General features: G+C 34.4%; 3 protein-coding genes and 1 non-coding gene across 4 annotated transcripts in view; 3 read left to right on the top strand and 1 right to left on the bottom strand.

Annotated features, from left to right (window-relative positions):
* The first annotated feature begins 702 nt into the window (after nt 1–702).
* Nucleotides 703–2,414, top strand: LOC124917467 (peroxidase A2-like). The gene is made up of 4 exons (XM_047457895.1): nt 703–978; nt 1,074–1,262; nt 1,592–1,760; nt 1,874–2,414. Exons 1-4 carry the CDS (start codon nt 757–759, stop codon nt 2,284–2,286), a joined length of 993 nt encoding a protein of 330 aa, XP_047313851.1. The 5' UTR covers nt 703–756; the 3' UTR covers nt 2,287–2,414.
* Nucleotides 2,415–2,467: 53 nt separating this feature from the next.
* On the bottom strand, nt 2,468–2,540 carry TRNAA-AGC. Its single transcript has one exon. It is a non-coding gene; the product is annotated as a tRNA-Ala (tRNA).
* A 9,010-nt stretch (nt 2,541–11,550) lies between these two features.
* On the top strand, nt 11,551–13,598 carry LOC124920306 (delta(12) acyl-lipid conjugase (11E,13E-forming)-like). Its single transcript, XM_047460772.1, has 3 exons — nt 11,551–11,693; nt 11,944–12,107; nt 12,216–13,598. The coding sequence occupies exon 3, from the start codon at nt 12,226–12,228 to the stop codon at nt 13,381–13,383; it is 1,158 nt and encodes a 385-aa protein (XP_047316728.1). The 5' UTR covers nt 11,551–11,693; nt 11,944–12,107; nt 12,216–12,225; the 3' UTR covers nt 13,384–13,598.
* The window catches only part of LOC124920305 (delta(12) acyl-lipid conjugase (11E,13E-forming)-like), a 39,119-nt gene continuing 36,196 nt past the window's right edge, over nt 11,596–14,518 (top strand). Inside the window, exon 1 of the mRNA XM_047460769.1 lies at nt 11,596–11,693. The gene's annotated coding sequence lies outside the window, so the exon portion shown is untranslated. The remainder of the gene's footprint in view (nt 11,694–14,518) is intronic.

Here is a 14,518-nt window from a genome sequence, read left to right as displayed (position 1 = left end):
AAAACTTAAACAAACAATTGATTTTTTTAGCAAAGAGATGGTGATATATATATATAGCTCCATAGACCTTTGCTTAACTTATAATAATTATAATAATAATAATTATTATTATTATATTTTTTTATGGAAATATGATTTCCCTTTTAAAATTAAAATAAGTATTATTGGTGCAAATAAAAATAAAATTGATTAGTTTTTTTTTAATGTTATCATTTGATTAAATGAGATTTCTAAGTTAGTAAAATATAGATTTAGACGATGAATAGTTTAAAACAAATATTTCATTTAGAAGTAGTTAGAAACAATTTCAAAGTGGAGAGTTTTACATCAAACAAGGCCTTAATAGAAGAATAAATGAGATAGATAGAAAAAGTTGTGATTATTAAAAACACAGATGAGATGAATATAATACACATCAAACAAGCCCTAAACTCAATTTAAATAAATAAATGTTTCTTTAATCTTAATTGATATAAATAAATAAATAAATAAATGTTTCTTTAATCTTAATTGATATTTCAACCTACATCATTTGATTAGTCAATTAATCAAGAAAAGTATGCAATAGATATTTTTCTAATGTAATCCCCACTTGGAGCTGCACATGGGACTCTCTAGTCGAACCATATCCTAATGTATTATTTTTTCTATATAAACCAAAGTTTTATTCTCATTTCATGCATCATTGATCATACCAAGCAAAGCCAAAGCTAGTATTAATCCAATACTATCTAATTGTTTGGAATAATATTCATCATGACAATGAGTAATATTAGAGTGGTAATAACAATTTTTGTGGTTGTGGCTGCTGCAAGTTTGTTTGGAGGAGGTGAAGCTCAATTGAGCTCAACATTCTACTCCACCTCGTGCCCTAATGTAACCGAGGTCGTCACAAGCATCCTCACGCCCGCTTTTCAGAACGATGTTCGTATTGGTGCAAAAATCATTCGCATGCATTTCCACGACTGCATGGTCAATGTATATATAATTCTTTGTTTTCTTTTATTTACTATATCATGACCTTACTTATATCTGACTGAATCTTACTTTGTTTACTTGACACGTGTATGCAGGGTTGCGATGGTTCTTTGTTGTTGGATGATGGAAATGGAATAGAGACCGAAAAAACTACACTTCCAAACCAATCTATCACTGGTTATAATGTTATTGACGATATTAAGGCGGCTCTCGAGAGTGTTTGCCCTGGTACCGTGTCGTGTGCTGATATTCTTGCCATTGGTTCTCAAATTGGAGTTGAATTGGTATAAATTATAAACTCTTCTCTTTTATTAAAAAATAATTAGATATATGTCATTTTCAAGCAATTAATTTATTACCTATTATATATTCTATAATATTTATAAATACAATGATATTTTAATTGATTAATATTACAAAAAAGAGAGAAAAAATCATGCATCATACTTGGGAGTTGTTTGTTGTGAGATTATTTAAAAACAATTAGATTATATCAAATTATGATATTTAAAACTTGTTATAAATAACTTTACAAACAAATGTATAACAAATCACAAATATTGAATATTTTGGTATCACACCAAATACTAATGTTTATTATACTTTGATATAGGCACAAGGGTCTCCCACTACATGGACAGCTGAGTTAGGAAGAAGGGACAGTACAAATGCGAATAGAGCCGGAACAACAGCTATCCCAAGCCCCTTTGATGACATTACCACGCAATTACGAAAGTTCGACGATGTTAATCTTAATCCCACTGACCTCGTCGCATTATCGGGTATGTGGTTCTATAGTTGTAAATTTCTTCACCATATATAACAAAATAAATTCAATTTTGTAAGTAATTCATTTGGACTTTTACACCTTATAACTATTTTTTTCTGTTATCAGGTGCTCACACTTTTGGGGTAGCCAGGTGTGGAACATTTGTTCACCGTCTATACAACTTCAGCGGTACTGGTGCCCCCGACACTAACATTGATCCCACATACCTCCAGACACTTCAACAAACGTGCCCAAATGGTGGCAATGCTAACGCGATTGAGAATTTGGATCAAGACACTCCGAATACCTTTGACAACCGCTACTTCACCAACCTTCAAACCAACAAGGGACTACTACAAACCGACCAAGATCTTTTCTCGACTCAAGGGGGAGCCACGGCTGGGATTGTTAACCAGTTTGCTGCAAGTCAAACCGCTTTTTTCAACGCATTTGGTACGTCCATGATCAAGATGGGAGCTATTAGACCTCTAACCGGGACTAATGGGGAAATCAGAACCATTTGTGGAAGGCCTAACTAATTTGTAGCTAATTAAAAGTATTATTGTTGTTGCTGCTTTGTGTGTTCAAATTGATGACAAGTATAAAAAATATTTACTTGTATCAATCATACTTATCATTTTAAATAAAATGTAATTTTTGTTATTGTAACTTTATTAATGGTGTAACAAATATATATTAAGGATTATCGATAAAAAAGATTGGAGATGCGGGGTATCGATCCCCGTACCTCTCGCATGCTAAGCGAGCGCTCTACCATCTGAGCTACATCCCCTTTGTTTTACCAATAGAGAATTAAGAAGTTTTATCATTATATTATTAAATAATAATTGTTAAAATAAACACAAATATATTTTATATTTTAAATTTATTAATTATTAAGATTAAAAACATTAATCGGGTAAAAATAAGTGATAAAACAGATAAGGCGATAACAAATTCAGATAGGTGACTAAAATGATCCATGTGCCCTCTCACAAGAGAACTTGATGTGACTAAAAAAATAATCACATCAATCTCTCACAAGAGAACTTGATGTGACTAAAAAAATAATCACATCAATCTCCCCGTTGTGAAAGGGCAAATCGATACTTTTGATCAAAGAGGATCTCTGCATAAAACTAGTATCTTCGTTTGCAACTAACACTTTTGTTGGAGTATTTATTTTTTATATTTGATTGAAATTATAAATTAATATTTATTTAAAATTATGATAACTATACCCATAAGTTACAATAAAATCAAAACTAAACTATTTTGTGGCATGTAATTAACATTCAACCCAACAAAGATCCTTCCAACCGACTTCTTATGTGGTCATGATTAACCTCATTCAGTAATGCTTATTTTAATCTCTTATCTCCCATATTATTTTAATGAATTTTGTATGATAAACAATGGTGTTTATTTCTTCTTATTTATTATAATATTTTATTTAATTATGTTTTGATTTTTAATTAAATAAATAAATAAAATTAAATTATTAAGATAACTTAATTAGAGTGATTCATCCAAAAATAAAATAAAATTCAAAACAAAAAATAAATCAAATACTTTTATTGAGGAACTAAAATTTATCATAAAATCAAATTTTTTATCTAACAGTATTCCATCTAACAGTTTATATTATAACCAAATAAAAATAAAATTATTTTTAATTTTTACTTAGACAGTTTTTGAAAATGATTGTGATTGTAATAAAATTAGGGCAAAATATTAGTTTTAAATAATATTATAATATATATTTTTTTCTATTAATTTATTGAATTCATTCATTTTATATTTATGTTACTGAATCTTGTGGGATAATGTAAACTATTGAAAAAAATAGTTATAACATGTGTAGTGTGTATGCATAATCTACCATAAAAAAAAAATTAAAGACATGGAAAATCGAACTAATTAAATTAGAGGAGCTCTTACTTTTATCTATAATATTATTTTGATGAATTATATTAATTTTGTAGGATAAAAATAGTTTTTATTTAATTTAATTAATTTATTATCTTTAAATTTTATTAAATTCATCATTTATTTTTATTATATAGGGCGAGAAAATCCTCAAACCGTAATAATCCAATTAATATAATTCATAATTATATTATTACATCGATTTTTAAGTTTTTTTTACGGAAAACTTGTAGAGTCGATAAGATAATTTATCGTCTATTTTTGATAATTTGATGGGCAACATTCTTTTTTCACGTTTGATAACTATTTTTTTAATTTTTAAATCGATTATCATTATGTTTAGAGTTGTGATAGGGACAACGAAATTGAGAACGAGACGAATCTGATGTGTCTGTCATTTGTGCACGATAGAAATAATAAAAAAAAATCATGTTAAAAAAATAATAAATTAAAAAAATGGCAATATTCAAGACAATGTCTCGAAAATGCCAAATTCCAAACAATTTTTTTAATTTATTATTTTTTTTAGAATGATTTTTTTTATTTCTCTCCTGTTGGATTTGTGCCCTTATTTTTATTATATTTTCGTTGCCTAAATTATTTTTTTTTATTTTTAAAATACACGACGATTAACATAAAAATCCTAAGAACCGGTCTTATGCCCTAACTTAGGGCGACAAACGAGTCAAGCTGAACACAAACCAATTTGAGCTCGAGCTCGAACGAGTTTATAAATTTGAGCTCAAACTCGACTCGACTCGAAAAACTTGAATTAAAATTATTTTTAAATATTTATGAAAAAATATTTATTTTAAATTTTAATATAAAATAAATAAAAATATATATTATCATGTTTTCGAAAAACAAAATCTTTAAATTATCGAACTTGTATGAGTATGAGTGTTGTATGAGTATGAGTTTGACTCGAATATTAATTGACTCTTCGAATAAGGTCAAAATGAAATGTCATCGAGCAGCTAAATAGTCGTAAGGCTTATATAAAAAGTTCATAGAATCCTAAATCTCTGCTTGACGTTTCTTCGAACAGGGCGAAGTGAAGTTAGTTCTCTTGCAAAGCATGGACTACGTTGATCCAGACAAGAAGAGACCTGATTTCAATTCTGAAACTGGACATGTTAGTTTCTCTATCTTTAAGTTATTTTCTTAAACGCATCGATCGTCCCTGTCTTATCATAACATGTATGGATTCTTGAATTTGATTAATCTAGTATAATCTTAGTTTCGATTCAGCCTCATTTTGTTTTTTTTTAAATTTCATGGAGAAACTGCTGTTTGCTTTCTAATAACAGTTTATAGGATTTGTTGGTTCAGAAGAAGTTCAAAAGTCTTTCCAATGTCAATGTATGCACTTAACCCTAGCTAGCTGATACAAGCAGAAGAAAATAGTGAAACAATCATATCCCTGAATGCTGTTACTTAAAGAAATGTAGATCTTTATAGTATTGTTCCATTCCCCCCTTCTTTTCTCTCTCTTCTGTAATGTCAAATTGTCAATTGCAACATTTATATAAAACACTCAAGGAAGTGAAGAAACTTTATGCTGAATGGCAGGATGATGCTCAAGTGCCTACAGTACCAGAACCAAAGAAGCCCAAAAGCATGAACCGTTAGGAATTTCAAGTTGAATAATACTTCCTATTGAAATCAATTGATCTGATTAATTTCACAAGTCAACCAAATCATACTAGCAGATCAGCAAAGTAATAAAGAACACCAGATTTACGTGGAAAACCCTCTCAACACGGAGGGTAAAAAACCACGGGGCAAAACCAACAGATTTCACTAATCAGTAAGAAACCGATACAATTGTTCCTCTCAACTTTAAACCTAAAGTTGAGGTATACATACAGAGAAACTAATTTCATTCAAACCCAAACAAATCTAGGTTTGAGAAAACATGAAATTCCCTTTACAAGTAAGAGAGAAATGAACCTGAGGGTAATCAAGACAAAGAAGGTGATACTCTGTTCTCCTTCTCTTCTTCTTCCTCTATATCTTCTTCCCTTCTTCTTCCTCTGTATTTTCTTCACTCTGTTTCTCTTGATCTCTTCACAGAACTCTCTCTGAAAATTGTGGTAGAGAGAGAAACAAAATTAGGGTTTATTTGGTTTTATATTGCCTAATTGGGCTGGACCCATAAGGCCCAACAATCTCCCCCTCCAGCCCACGGAGAGAGGCACACCGATCTTCAAGTCATCACTTGGTATTCACGCCGACAAACCGACAACAAAGCTCAAACTTGTCTTTTGGAACTATCTTCGTAAACATGTCTGATGGATTCTTATCAGTGTGAATTTTCTTCAGCTTCATCTGCTGGCTTTCTATTGCATCTCTTAACCAATGAAATCTCACATCAATATGCTTAGTTCTGGAATGATATGTAGCATTCTTGCTCAAATCTATAGCACTCTGGCTATCACAGAAAACAACTGCATCTTCTTGTTGCATACCAAGCTCCAAGAGAAATCTAATCAACCACAATAGCTCTTTACCAGCTTCAGTGGCTGCAATGTATTCTGCTTCTGTGGTTGACAAAGCCACACATTTCTGCAGTTTGGATTGCCATGACACGGCTCCCCCTGCAAAAGTAAACACATAACCTGAAGTGGATTTTCTGTGATCCAGATCTCCAGCCATATCAGAATCAGTGTAACCTTCTAGCACATGTTCACCATTTCCAAAACTCAAACACAAATTGGAAGTGCCTCTTAGATATCTAAGAATCCATTTCACTGCTTCCCAATGTTGTTTTCCTGGATTAGAAAGGAATCTGCTTACCACACCGACTGCATAAGCTATATCTGGCCTAGTGCAAACCATTGCATACATCAAACTCCCTACAGCTGAGGAGTATGGCACACTTGACATTTCATCCTTTTCTTTTTCTGTTGATGGACACAACTTCTTGCTCAATTTCAAATGGCTAGGAAGTGGACAAGTTACTTTCTTTGCTCCTTGCATGTTGAATCTTTCAAGCACCCTTTCAATGTACTTCTCTTGTGACAACCAAAGTCTCCTAGCCTTTCTGTCACGAGTAATCTTCATGCCCAATATCTGGCGTGCTTGACCCATGTCTTTCATTTCAAATATCTTGGACATCTCTTTCTTCAACATAGCTATAAACAGAGCATCCTGTCCTGCAATCAACATATCATCAACATAAAGTAAAAGGATTATAAATTTTCCATTAGGAAATCTTTTGAAGAAAACACATGGATCTGCCTTGGTTTTCTGGTACCCATGACTCATCATAAAGGAGTCAAATTTCTTGTACCACTGTCTCGGGGCTTGTTTCAAACCATATAGACTCTTCTTCAATTTGCAAACCATGTTTTCTTTTTCTTTCACTTCAAATCCCTCTGGTTGCACCATATAGATCTCTTCTTCAAGGTTACCATGAAGGAATGCAGTTTTTACATCAAGTTGTTCAAGTTCAAGATCTAGGCCAGATACTAGACCTAACACTGCACGAATGGAAGTCATCTTTACCACTGGTGAGAAAATTTCCCCAAAGTCGATGCCCTGTTTCTGTCCAAAACCCTTTACGACCAGTCGGGCTTTGTACTTCATAAGTTCTCCATTTTCATCTCTCTTTAGCTTGAACACCCATTTATTTCTCAAGGCCTTTCTGCCCTTAGGAAGCTCCACAAGCTCATATGTGTCATTTTCTTGCAATGACTTCATCTCGTCTTTCATTGCATCCTGCCACTTAACTTTGTCTTTATGAGCTTGTGCCTCCTGAAAACTTTCTGGCTCTCCTTCTTCTGTCAACAGGATATACTCTGAAGAAGGGTATCTTTTAGAAGGCTGGTGCTCTCTCTCAGACCTTCTTAATGGGGGCTCTTCTGGCTCCTCTTGACGATGTTGCTCCCCCTGCTCAGGAACACCATAAACACTCTCATCATCATTACTACCATTCATGTCAGAGGTTTCCTCAGTGGCTTCTTCATTTTGTTCATCTTCATCCGTTACTGTTGACTGTACATGTGAAGGAATTGGTATGAGTTCTATGGACTCATCAACCCTCTCTGACTTCTCAATTATTTCTGGACTTATCCCTGTCTGACCTTCAAAGAACACAACATCTCTGCACCTGACAATTCTCTTCTTTTCTGAGTCCCATAACCTGTACCCAAATTCTTCATTTCCATATCCAAGGAAAATACATGGAGTTGCTTTATCATCCAACTTGGATCTTTGTTCCTTTGGAATATGCACATATGCTTTGCATCCAAACACCCTTAGATGTGAGTATGAAACATTCTTCTTAGACCATACTGTTTCTGGTATCTCGAATTTCAAAGGAACAGATGGCGACCTGTTTATGAGATAGCAGGCTGTGCGAACTGCTTCTCCCCAAAACTGTTTTGGCAACTTTGCCATCTTCAGCATGCATCTCACCTTTTCTACAATGGTGCGATTCATTCTCTCAGCCACACCATTGTGCTGCGGAGTTCCAGGCACTGTCTTCTCATGTCGAATACCATATTTGGTACAATATGTTTTAAATTCCTTGGAGGTATACTCTCCCCCGTTATCAGAGCGAAGACATTTCAGCTTACTGTCTGTCTCTCTTTCTACCATGACATGGAACTCTTGAAAGTAATTGAATACCTGGTCTTTTGTTCTCATAAAATAAACCCACACCTTTCTAGACGCATCATCAATAAATGTTAAAAAATATCGATTGCCACCCAATGACTCCACTTCAAAAGGACCACACACATCAGAATAAATCAAGTCTAACACATTATGTTTTCTTTCTGATGTCTGACTAAAAGAGACTCGATGTTGCTTACCAAATGGGCAGTAGTCGCATAGATCCAGAACCTCATCTTTGGTTGAGGGGATGTGCAGCTTCCTCACCAGAATTCGCAGCCCTTTCTCACTCATGTGGCCAAGGCGTTGATGCCACAGATTTAGAGAGCTTTCAGCTTGTACTGCATTCAGATCATCTTTGAGTACCTTCACATGTGTTCTGTACAATGAATGCCACGACTTCCCTTTTGCTACAATCATTGATCCTTTGCTGAGTTTCCATTCACCACCACCAAGATAATGCTTGAATCCATCTTTGTCCAATGCATCACCTGATATCAAATTTAGACGTAAATCAGGAATATGCCGCACATCTTTCAGTGTTAACCGATGCCCCTGTTCTGTCTGCAAATAAATGTCACCAATACCCACAATGCTTGAGTGACTAGTATTACCCATCTTCACTGTACCAAGATCTCCAGCCTTGTACGTGGTGAAAAACTCTTTATTCGGTGTAGCATGATAGCAAGCACCTGTATCAACTATCCACTCAACTCCTTGGTGATCTTCTACATGTAGATATTGTTCCTTTTCACAAGAAAGAATAACTACATCCTCTGCAGTTACTGTGGCTGTGGTATTTCTGTTTTCATCATCTTTCTTCTGATTTTTGCCTTCATTCTGTAGTCTTTTCCAGGCTCTACAATTTTTCTTCATGTGACCTTCTTTACCACAGTGATAACATTCTCTCCCCTTAGATTTTGATCTGCCTCTTGACTTGCTATGGCCTCTTGATTGTTGTCGGTGTTCAGCTCTTCCCCTGTTCTCTGTGACTAGGGCCTGTGCACTATTTGTATTAGTTGACTTCCTTCTTGTCTCCTCATTGAACAAGCTGCTAGTAACTATACTCATAGTAAGCACACCATTCGGAGCTGCATTACTAACAGTCACAACCAATGTCTTCGCTCTGATACCACTTGTTAGGAATTTCAAGTTGAATAATACTTCCTATTGAAATCAATTGATCTGATTAATTTCACAAGTCAACCAAATCATACTAGCAGATCAGCAAAGTAATAAAGAACACCAGATTTACGTGGAAAACCCTCTCAACACGGAGGGTAAAAAACCACGGGGCAAAACCAACAGATTTCACTAATCAGTAAGAAACCGATACAATTGTTCCTCTCAACTTTAAACCTAAAGTTGAGGTATACATACAGAGAAACTAATTTCATTCAAACCCAAACAAATCTAGGTTTGAGAAAACATGAAATTCCCTTTACAAGTAAGAGAGAAATGAACCTGAGGGTAATCAAGACAAAGAAGGTGATACTCTGTTCTCCTTCTCTTCTTCTTCCTCTATATCTTCTTCCCTTCTTCTTCCTCTGTATTTTCTTCACTCTGTTTCTCTTGATCTCTTCACAGAACTCTCTCTGAAAATTGTGGTAGAGAGAGAAACAAAATTAGGGTTTATTTGGTTTTATATTGCCTAATTGGGCTGGACCCATAAGGCCCAACATGAACTGCATAATCTTGAAAGCGAAATTAAAGAAACAAAATTCTTATGATAACAGTTTGATTGCATTAGAAATCAAAATCTTGAATGAGGTAAGTTAACGTTTTAGCTATATTCTTATGTCATTCTATTTTGATGCAGAAAGTAGGGCATACATTGAGAGTTGAGTTCGGAAGAAAGGATAGTCGAACGACGAATCAAGTGCCATCCCAATGTTTCAGATGCACTTTCAATTCCCTCAGCTGCTATCTTTACTGAAATATGCTAAACACCCACAAGCCTATGTTTGGTATGAGTATCTAGATCAATGTCATAGTAAGATTCTATATACCCAACTTTTTTGTGGATAGTTCTTTCTAATGCTGTCTTGTTTCCATAATAAATGAATTTTAGTGACTATGTTTTACTTTTAGAAATTAGAACTGGTGAATGAAGAAGACCCTTTGATGCAATAGTATATGTTCAAAACTTACAATTCTTTGGAAGAACACACTAGGGTACTCTTGTCAAAGATATCAAATGTCTTAGGTTCAATTCTCACTAAAAATAACTTAAAGGAATACAAATCCGATCTGAAAATTTCAAAATTTACTTACTCCATCAGTAACTAATAGACAATAGTATTAATTTATTTACTTCATTAAGTTTTTAGTGTGAATTAAAAGTATCATTACATCATTCACTGAACTTGCCTTGTTTATTATTATTATTATTTTCTTTTGATTAGTTGGAAGCTGAGATTCTCATTAACAGGCACACAATTGAAGATTTGTACACATTTTTGTCAAAGATGGACAGCAAGGTTTGAATCTTGTTTTACTTTTTAAGTATCCTATCATTTGTTTATATATATATTTGTTGTTTGTTTGTCAACAATGCATTGTCATAGTTGAAGCTACTATAAACAAGATTTGCAATTCTAAACATGCCATTTATTCAAAAAGAAAGTGTTTTGTAGAACAACAAAGTAACTATTTATCTAAACTGATGAAATACTATCATTATAGCCAATTCTTAATTAAGTATAGGGATGACAATGAGATGGTTTGGGGCGAGGAATGCATTTACCATTCCCGCCCCATTTTACTTCGGAGATTTTTTTACTACCATTCCCGCCCCGTTCGGTTTCTTGGAATCCTGCGGGGCACCAGGTATACCATATTCTCTTAAAAAAAAAAAAAAGTATATAAAATTTATATTATTACATAGAAATAAACTTAAAATTATTATAAAATATAATGAATAAATAAATATATTGTTGATTTTATTATTGTTATAGTGTTCGGGGTGATATCAGGGAGAAGCACAAATACCATCTCGCCCCAACCCCGGTCAACTACCGGTCAAATCGAGGAAAACCCGCATCTAACGAGGCAATTTCGCGTTTCAAATTGCCATCCTTTATTAAGTAACTAGTTATTCAACTAACTGAGATTCTATTATGTGGGATATCAAATATGAGGTTGTTTAAGTTGAAGATCGTGTTAGTGTTAGTTTATTATAGATAATAAACTCTAATTTCTTTTTCACGTATTGACAGATTGGGGCTAATTTGAGGTTTAATATTATTGTCGGAGAAAACTAAGTGGGGGAACAAAATGATCGAACTCTTCTGCCTCTTCCTTTGGCCAAGGCGCCAAGCTGAAAAAAGAAGAATCAAATAACACTTGTCTCTCTTTCCTGGATCGGTCCAAACAAATGTGAACAAGTCGTTCTCAGGTTTGTTTGTTTGCTTGCTTATTTTGTATTATAGTACATGCATAGCCCATTGTTTGTATTACAGTACATGCATAGCCCATTGTTTGTATTACAGTACATGCATAGCCCATTGTTTGAAAACTAAGCGGTTTAAGAAGAATTCAAAAATCATAAATCAATAATCAGAAACCCACCTAAAAGACACGAAAAGATCACATGTTCAATTCTCACTGGAAATGTATTATTTATATTGAGATAATGTTGTGGGCAGATTACTTGTCAAAATAGTAGAGACATGTGTCCATGTAACAGGGCTATAAGCTTTGCATGGAGAAGAGTAAGCTTTTCCATGTGTCCAAATGAAGTGTTATATAGAAAGGAGGTCTTCCTTGTGTAAACCTCACCTGAGTCTCTTTGAACCAGAGATACAATCGGGTATGGATTTAATGTTGTTTGAAACCTTTGCACATTAATTAATTGTCATTCTTTATTCCATTTGCTTTGATTTAGATCATTAAAGGGTTATTGTTTGTTTGTTTGTAGTATAAACAAGATGGGAGAAGTTGGACCTGGTATGACGTATCGAACAAGAACCAAGTCTGAGGAGATGTTGCAATCATCTATTGCAAGAGTTCCTCATGAAAAACCTCCATTTACACTAAGTGATCTCAAGAAAGCCGTCCCTCTCCATTGCTTTGAACGTTCTCTTGTTCGATCTTTCTACTACGTGTTTCAAGATCTCGCCATCTTATCCTTTTTATATTACGTCGCCACTTACATACCCCTCCTACCTCAATACTATCGTGTTGTGGCATGGCCTTTGTATTGGGTTTGTCAAGGTTGTGTTCAACTCGGTATATTGGTCATTGGTCATGAATGCGGTCACCATGCCTTTAGCGATTACCAATGGGTGGACGATACTGTCGGTTTCTTCCTCCACTCATCCCAATTGATCCCGTTCTTCTCATGGAAATATAGTCACCGTCGTCATCACTCAAACACAGGCTCGATCGAGCGCGACGAGGTCTTTCCGCCCAAATACAAATACGAAACGGTATGGTTTGCCAAATACCTAGGCAACCCTGTCGGTCGTTTTTTCATTCTAGTCGGAGCGCTATTAGTGGGATGGCCTACGTACCTCTTGTTCAACGCAAACGGCCGTGTTTACGATCGCTTCGCGTCCCACTACAACCCTCAATCCCCGATCTTCAACAACCGCGAGAGGCTGCAGATACTTGTTTCCGACGTGGGGATTGGCTTGGCTTATCACATCTTGTATAGGATCGCCGCTGCAAAGGGCTTTGTATGGTTGGCATGTGTTTATGGCGTGCCGTATTTGATCCTCAACGCGCTTATCGTCACCATCACGTTCCTACAGCACACGCACCCGACGCTGCCCCGTTACGACGTTTCCGAGTGGGACTGGCTCAGGGGAGCCCTGTCGACTGTTGACCGTGATTTTGGAATATTGAATAAGGTGTTTCATAATGTAACGGACACCCACGTAGTCCATCATTTGTTCTCCACGATGTCGCATTATCATGCTAAGGAAGCGACAGAGGCGCTTAGGCCGGTATTGGGGGAGTACTATAGGTTTGATGGCACTCCGTTTGTTAGAGCATTTTGGAGGGAAGTGGGAAAGTGTATTTATGTCGAGTCGGACCAGAATAGCAAGACCAAGGGAGTTTATTGGTACAATAACGAACTTTAGAAAATAAGTTATCTGTTGTTTAAGTGTGTGTTGTGTGTTGTGTCTTTGTTTATGTGTTCGTTTTTATGTTTATGTAATGGTCAAACAAGGGAAACTGAACTCTTCGGCTCGATAAAAAAAGTCTTAGGTACATGATTTGTTAAAGATAGACTCGAGCTTTGAAGAAGTGAAGTGATTTATCAATGTCGTTTGGGGTTCATATATATGTATGTGGTAATGTGTTTTTGTTTTTTTCTATTCATGTTATTTATGTTTAAATACTCATGAATTAGGGAAAAAAATTATTTTCCTTAAAGTTCTTTTTTTTTGGCTCTATCTATATCCAATAATTGCTTAAATAATTAGATTTGATTATAAGTGGAATATATTAATTACTCATATTATTTTAAGTGAAAAAGTCTTACTTACATGATTAGTTGGATATTGGGAAAAATTACAAATCCAACCTTATTTTGTATTAGGATTTTCAACACTTTTATGTTAACAGTTTTGAACGTTTCACGAGTTTGAGTATATAAAAATGACAATTTAATTAAATTGGACAACCGAGTTTGAGTATATAAAAATGACGAGTATATAAAAATGACAATTTAATTAAATTGAAAAACAAGTTACGATAAGTTATAAGAAGATTGTCAAAACTATAGAGAACTTAAAAATTGATTAATAGGTATTAAATTTATAATGATGTAGACATAACTTAAAAATTGATTAATAGGTATTAAATTTATAATGATGTAGACATCCCTAATTAGATAACAAACAAAGACCATCAACTCCAACAAATTTCACTCTTGTCGACCCTAAAATGGCTTTTGCCGACGATTAATCCCGCGTCGCTATATAAGCGTCGATAAAGGTTTTAGCGCTGCTTATATAAATGCCGGTAAAATTAAATAGTATTTTTCATTGGTTAACATGTGACATATGACTTGTGAGTCCATTAATCCAAGTAAATCATAATCAATTTTGATAAATTTTTTTTATTAAAATTGGTTACAAGATTATATTTTCCATAATAATATTTTCTAATATACAACTTCTTGTTGAATTATGGAGCCTACACTTCTAATAAACTTTACAATTGTCAATTATAGTTTATTAGGTTTATATTTGGTTTTGACTTGGGCCTAAC

This window comes from Impatiens glandulifera, chromosome 1 (genome assembly GCF_907164915.1).
Source record: "Impatiens glandulifera chromosome 1, dImpGla2.1, whole genome shotgun sequence".
Classification (NCBI taxonomy): Eukaryota; Viridiplantae; Streptophyta; class Magnoliopsida; order Ericales; family Balsaminaceae; genus Impatiens; species Impatiens glandulifera.
The sequence above is the reverse complement of the archived record's forward strand: the minus strand, read 5'-3'. Positions and strand labels throughout refer to the sequence as shown.

Excerpts from the sequence above, each read along its gene's own strand:
- LOC124917467 (XM_047457895.1), top strand. The coding sequence starts at position 757 with ATGACAATGAGTAATATTAGAGTGGTAATAACAATTTTTGTGGTTGTG. Across the intron at positions 979-1,073 it reads TCCACGACTGCATGGTCAAT|GGTTGCGATGGTTCTTTGTT; the intron begins GTATATATAATT and ends ACGTGTATGCAG. Across the intron at positions 1,761-1,873 it reads TGACCTCGTCGCATTATCGG|GTGCTCACACTTTTGGGGTA; the intron begins GTATGTGGTTCT and ends TTCTGTTATCAG.
- LOC124920306 (XM_047460772.1), top strand. The coding sequence starts at position 12,226 with ATGGGAGAAGTTGGACCTGGTATGACGTATCGAACAAGAACCAAGTCT.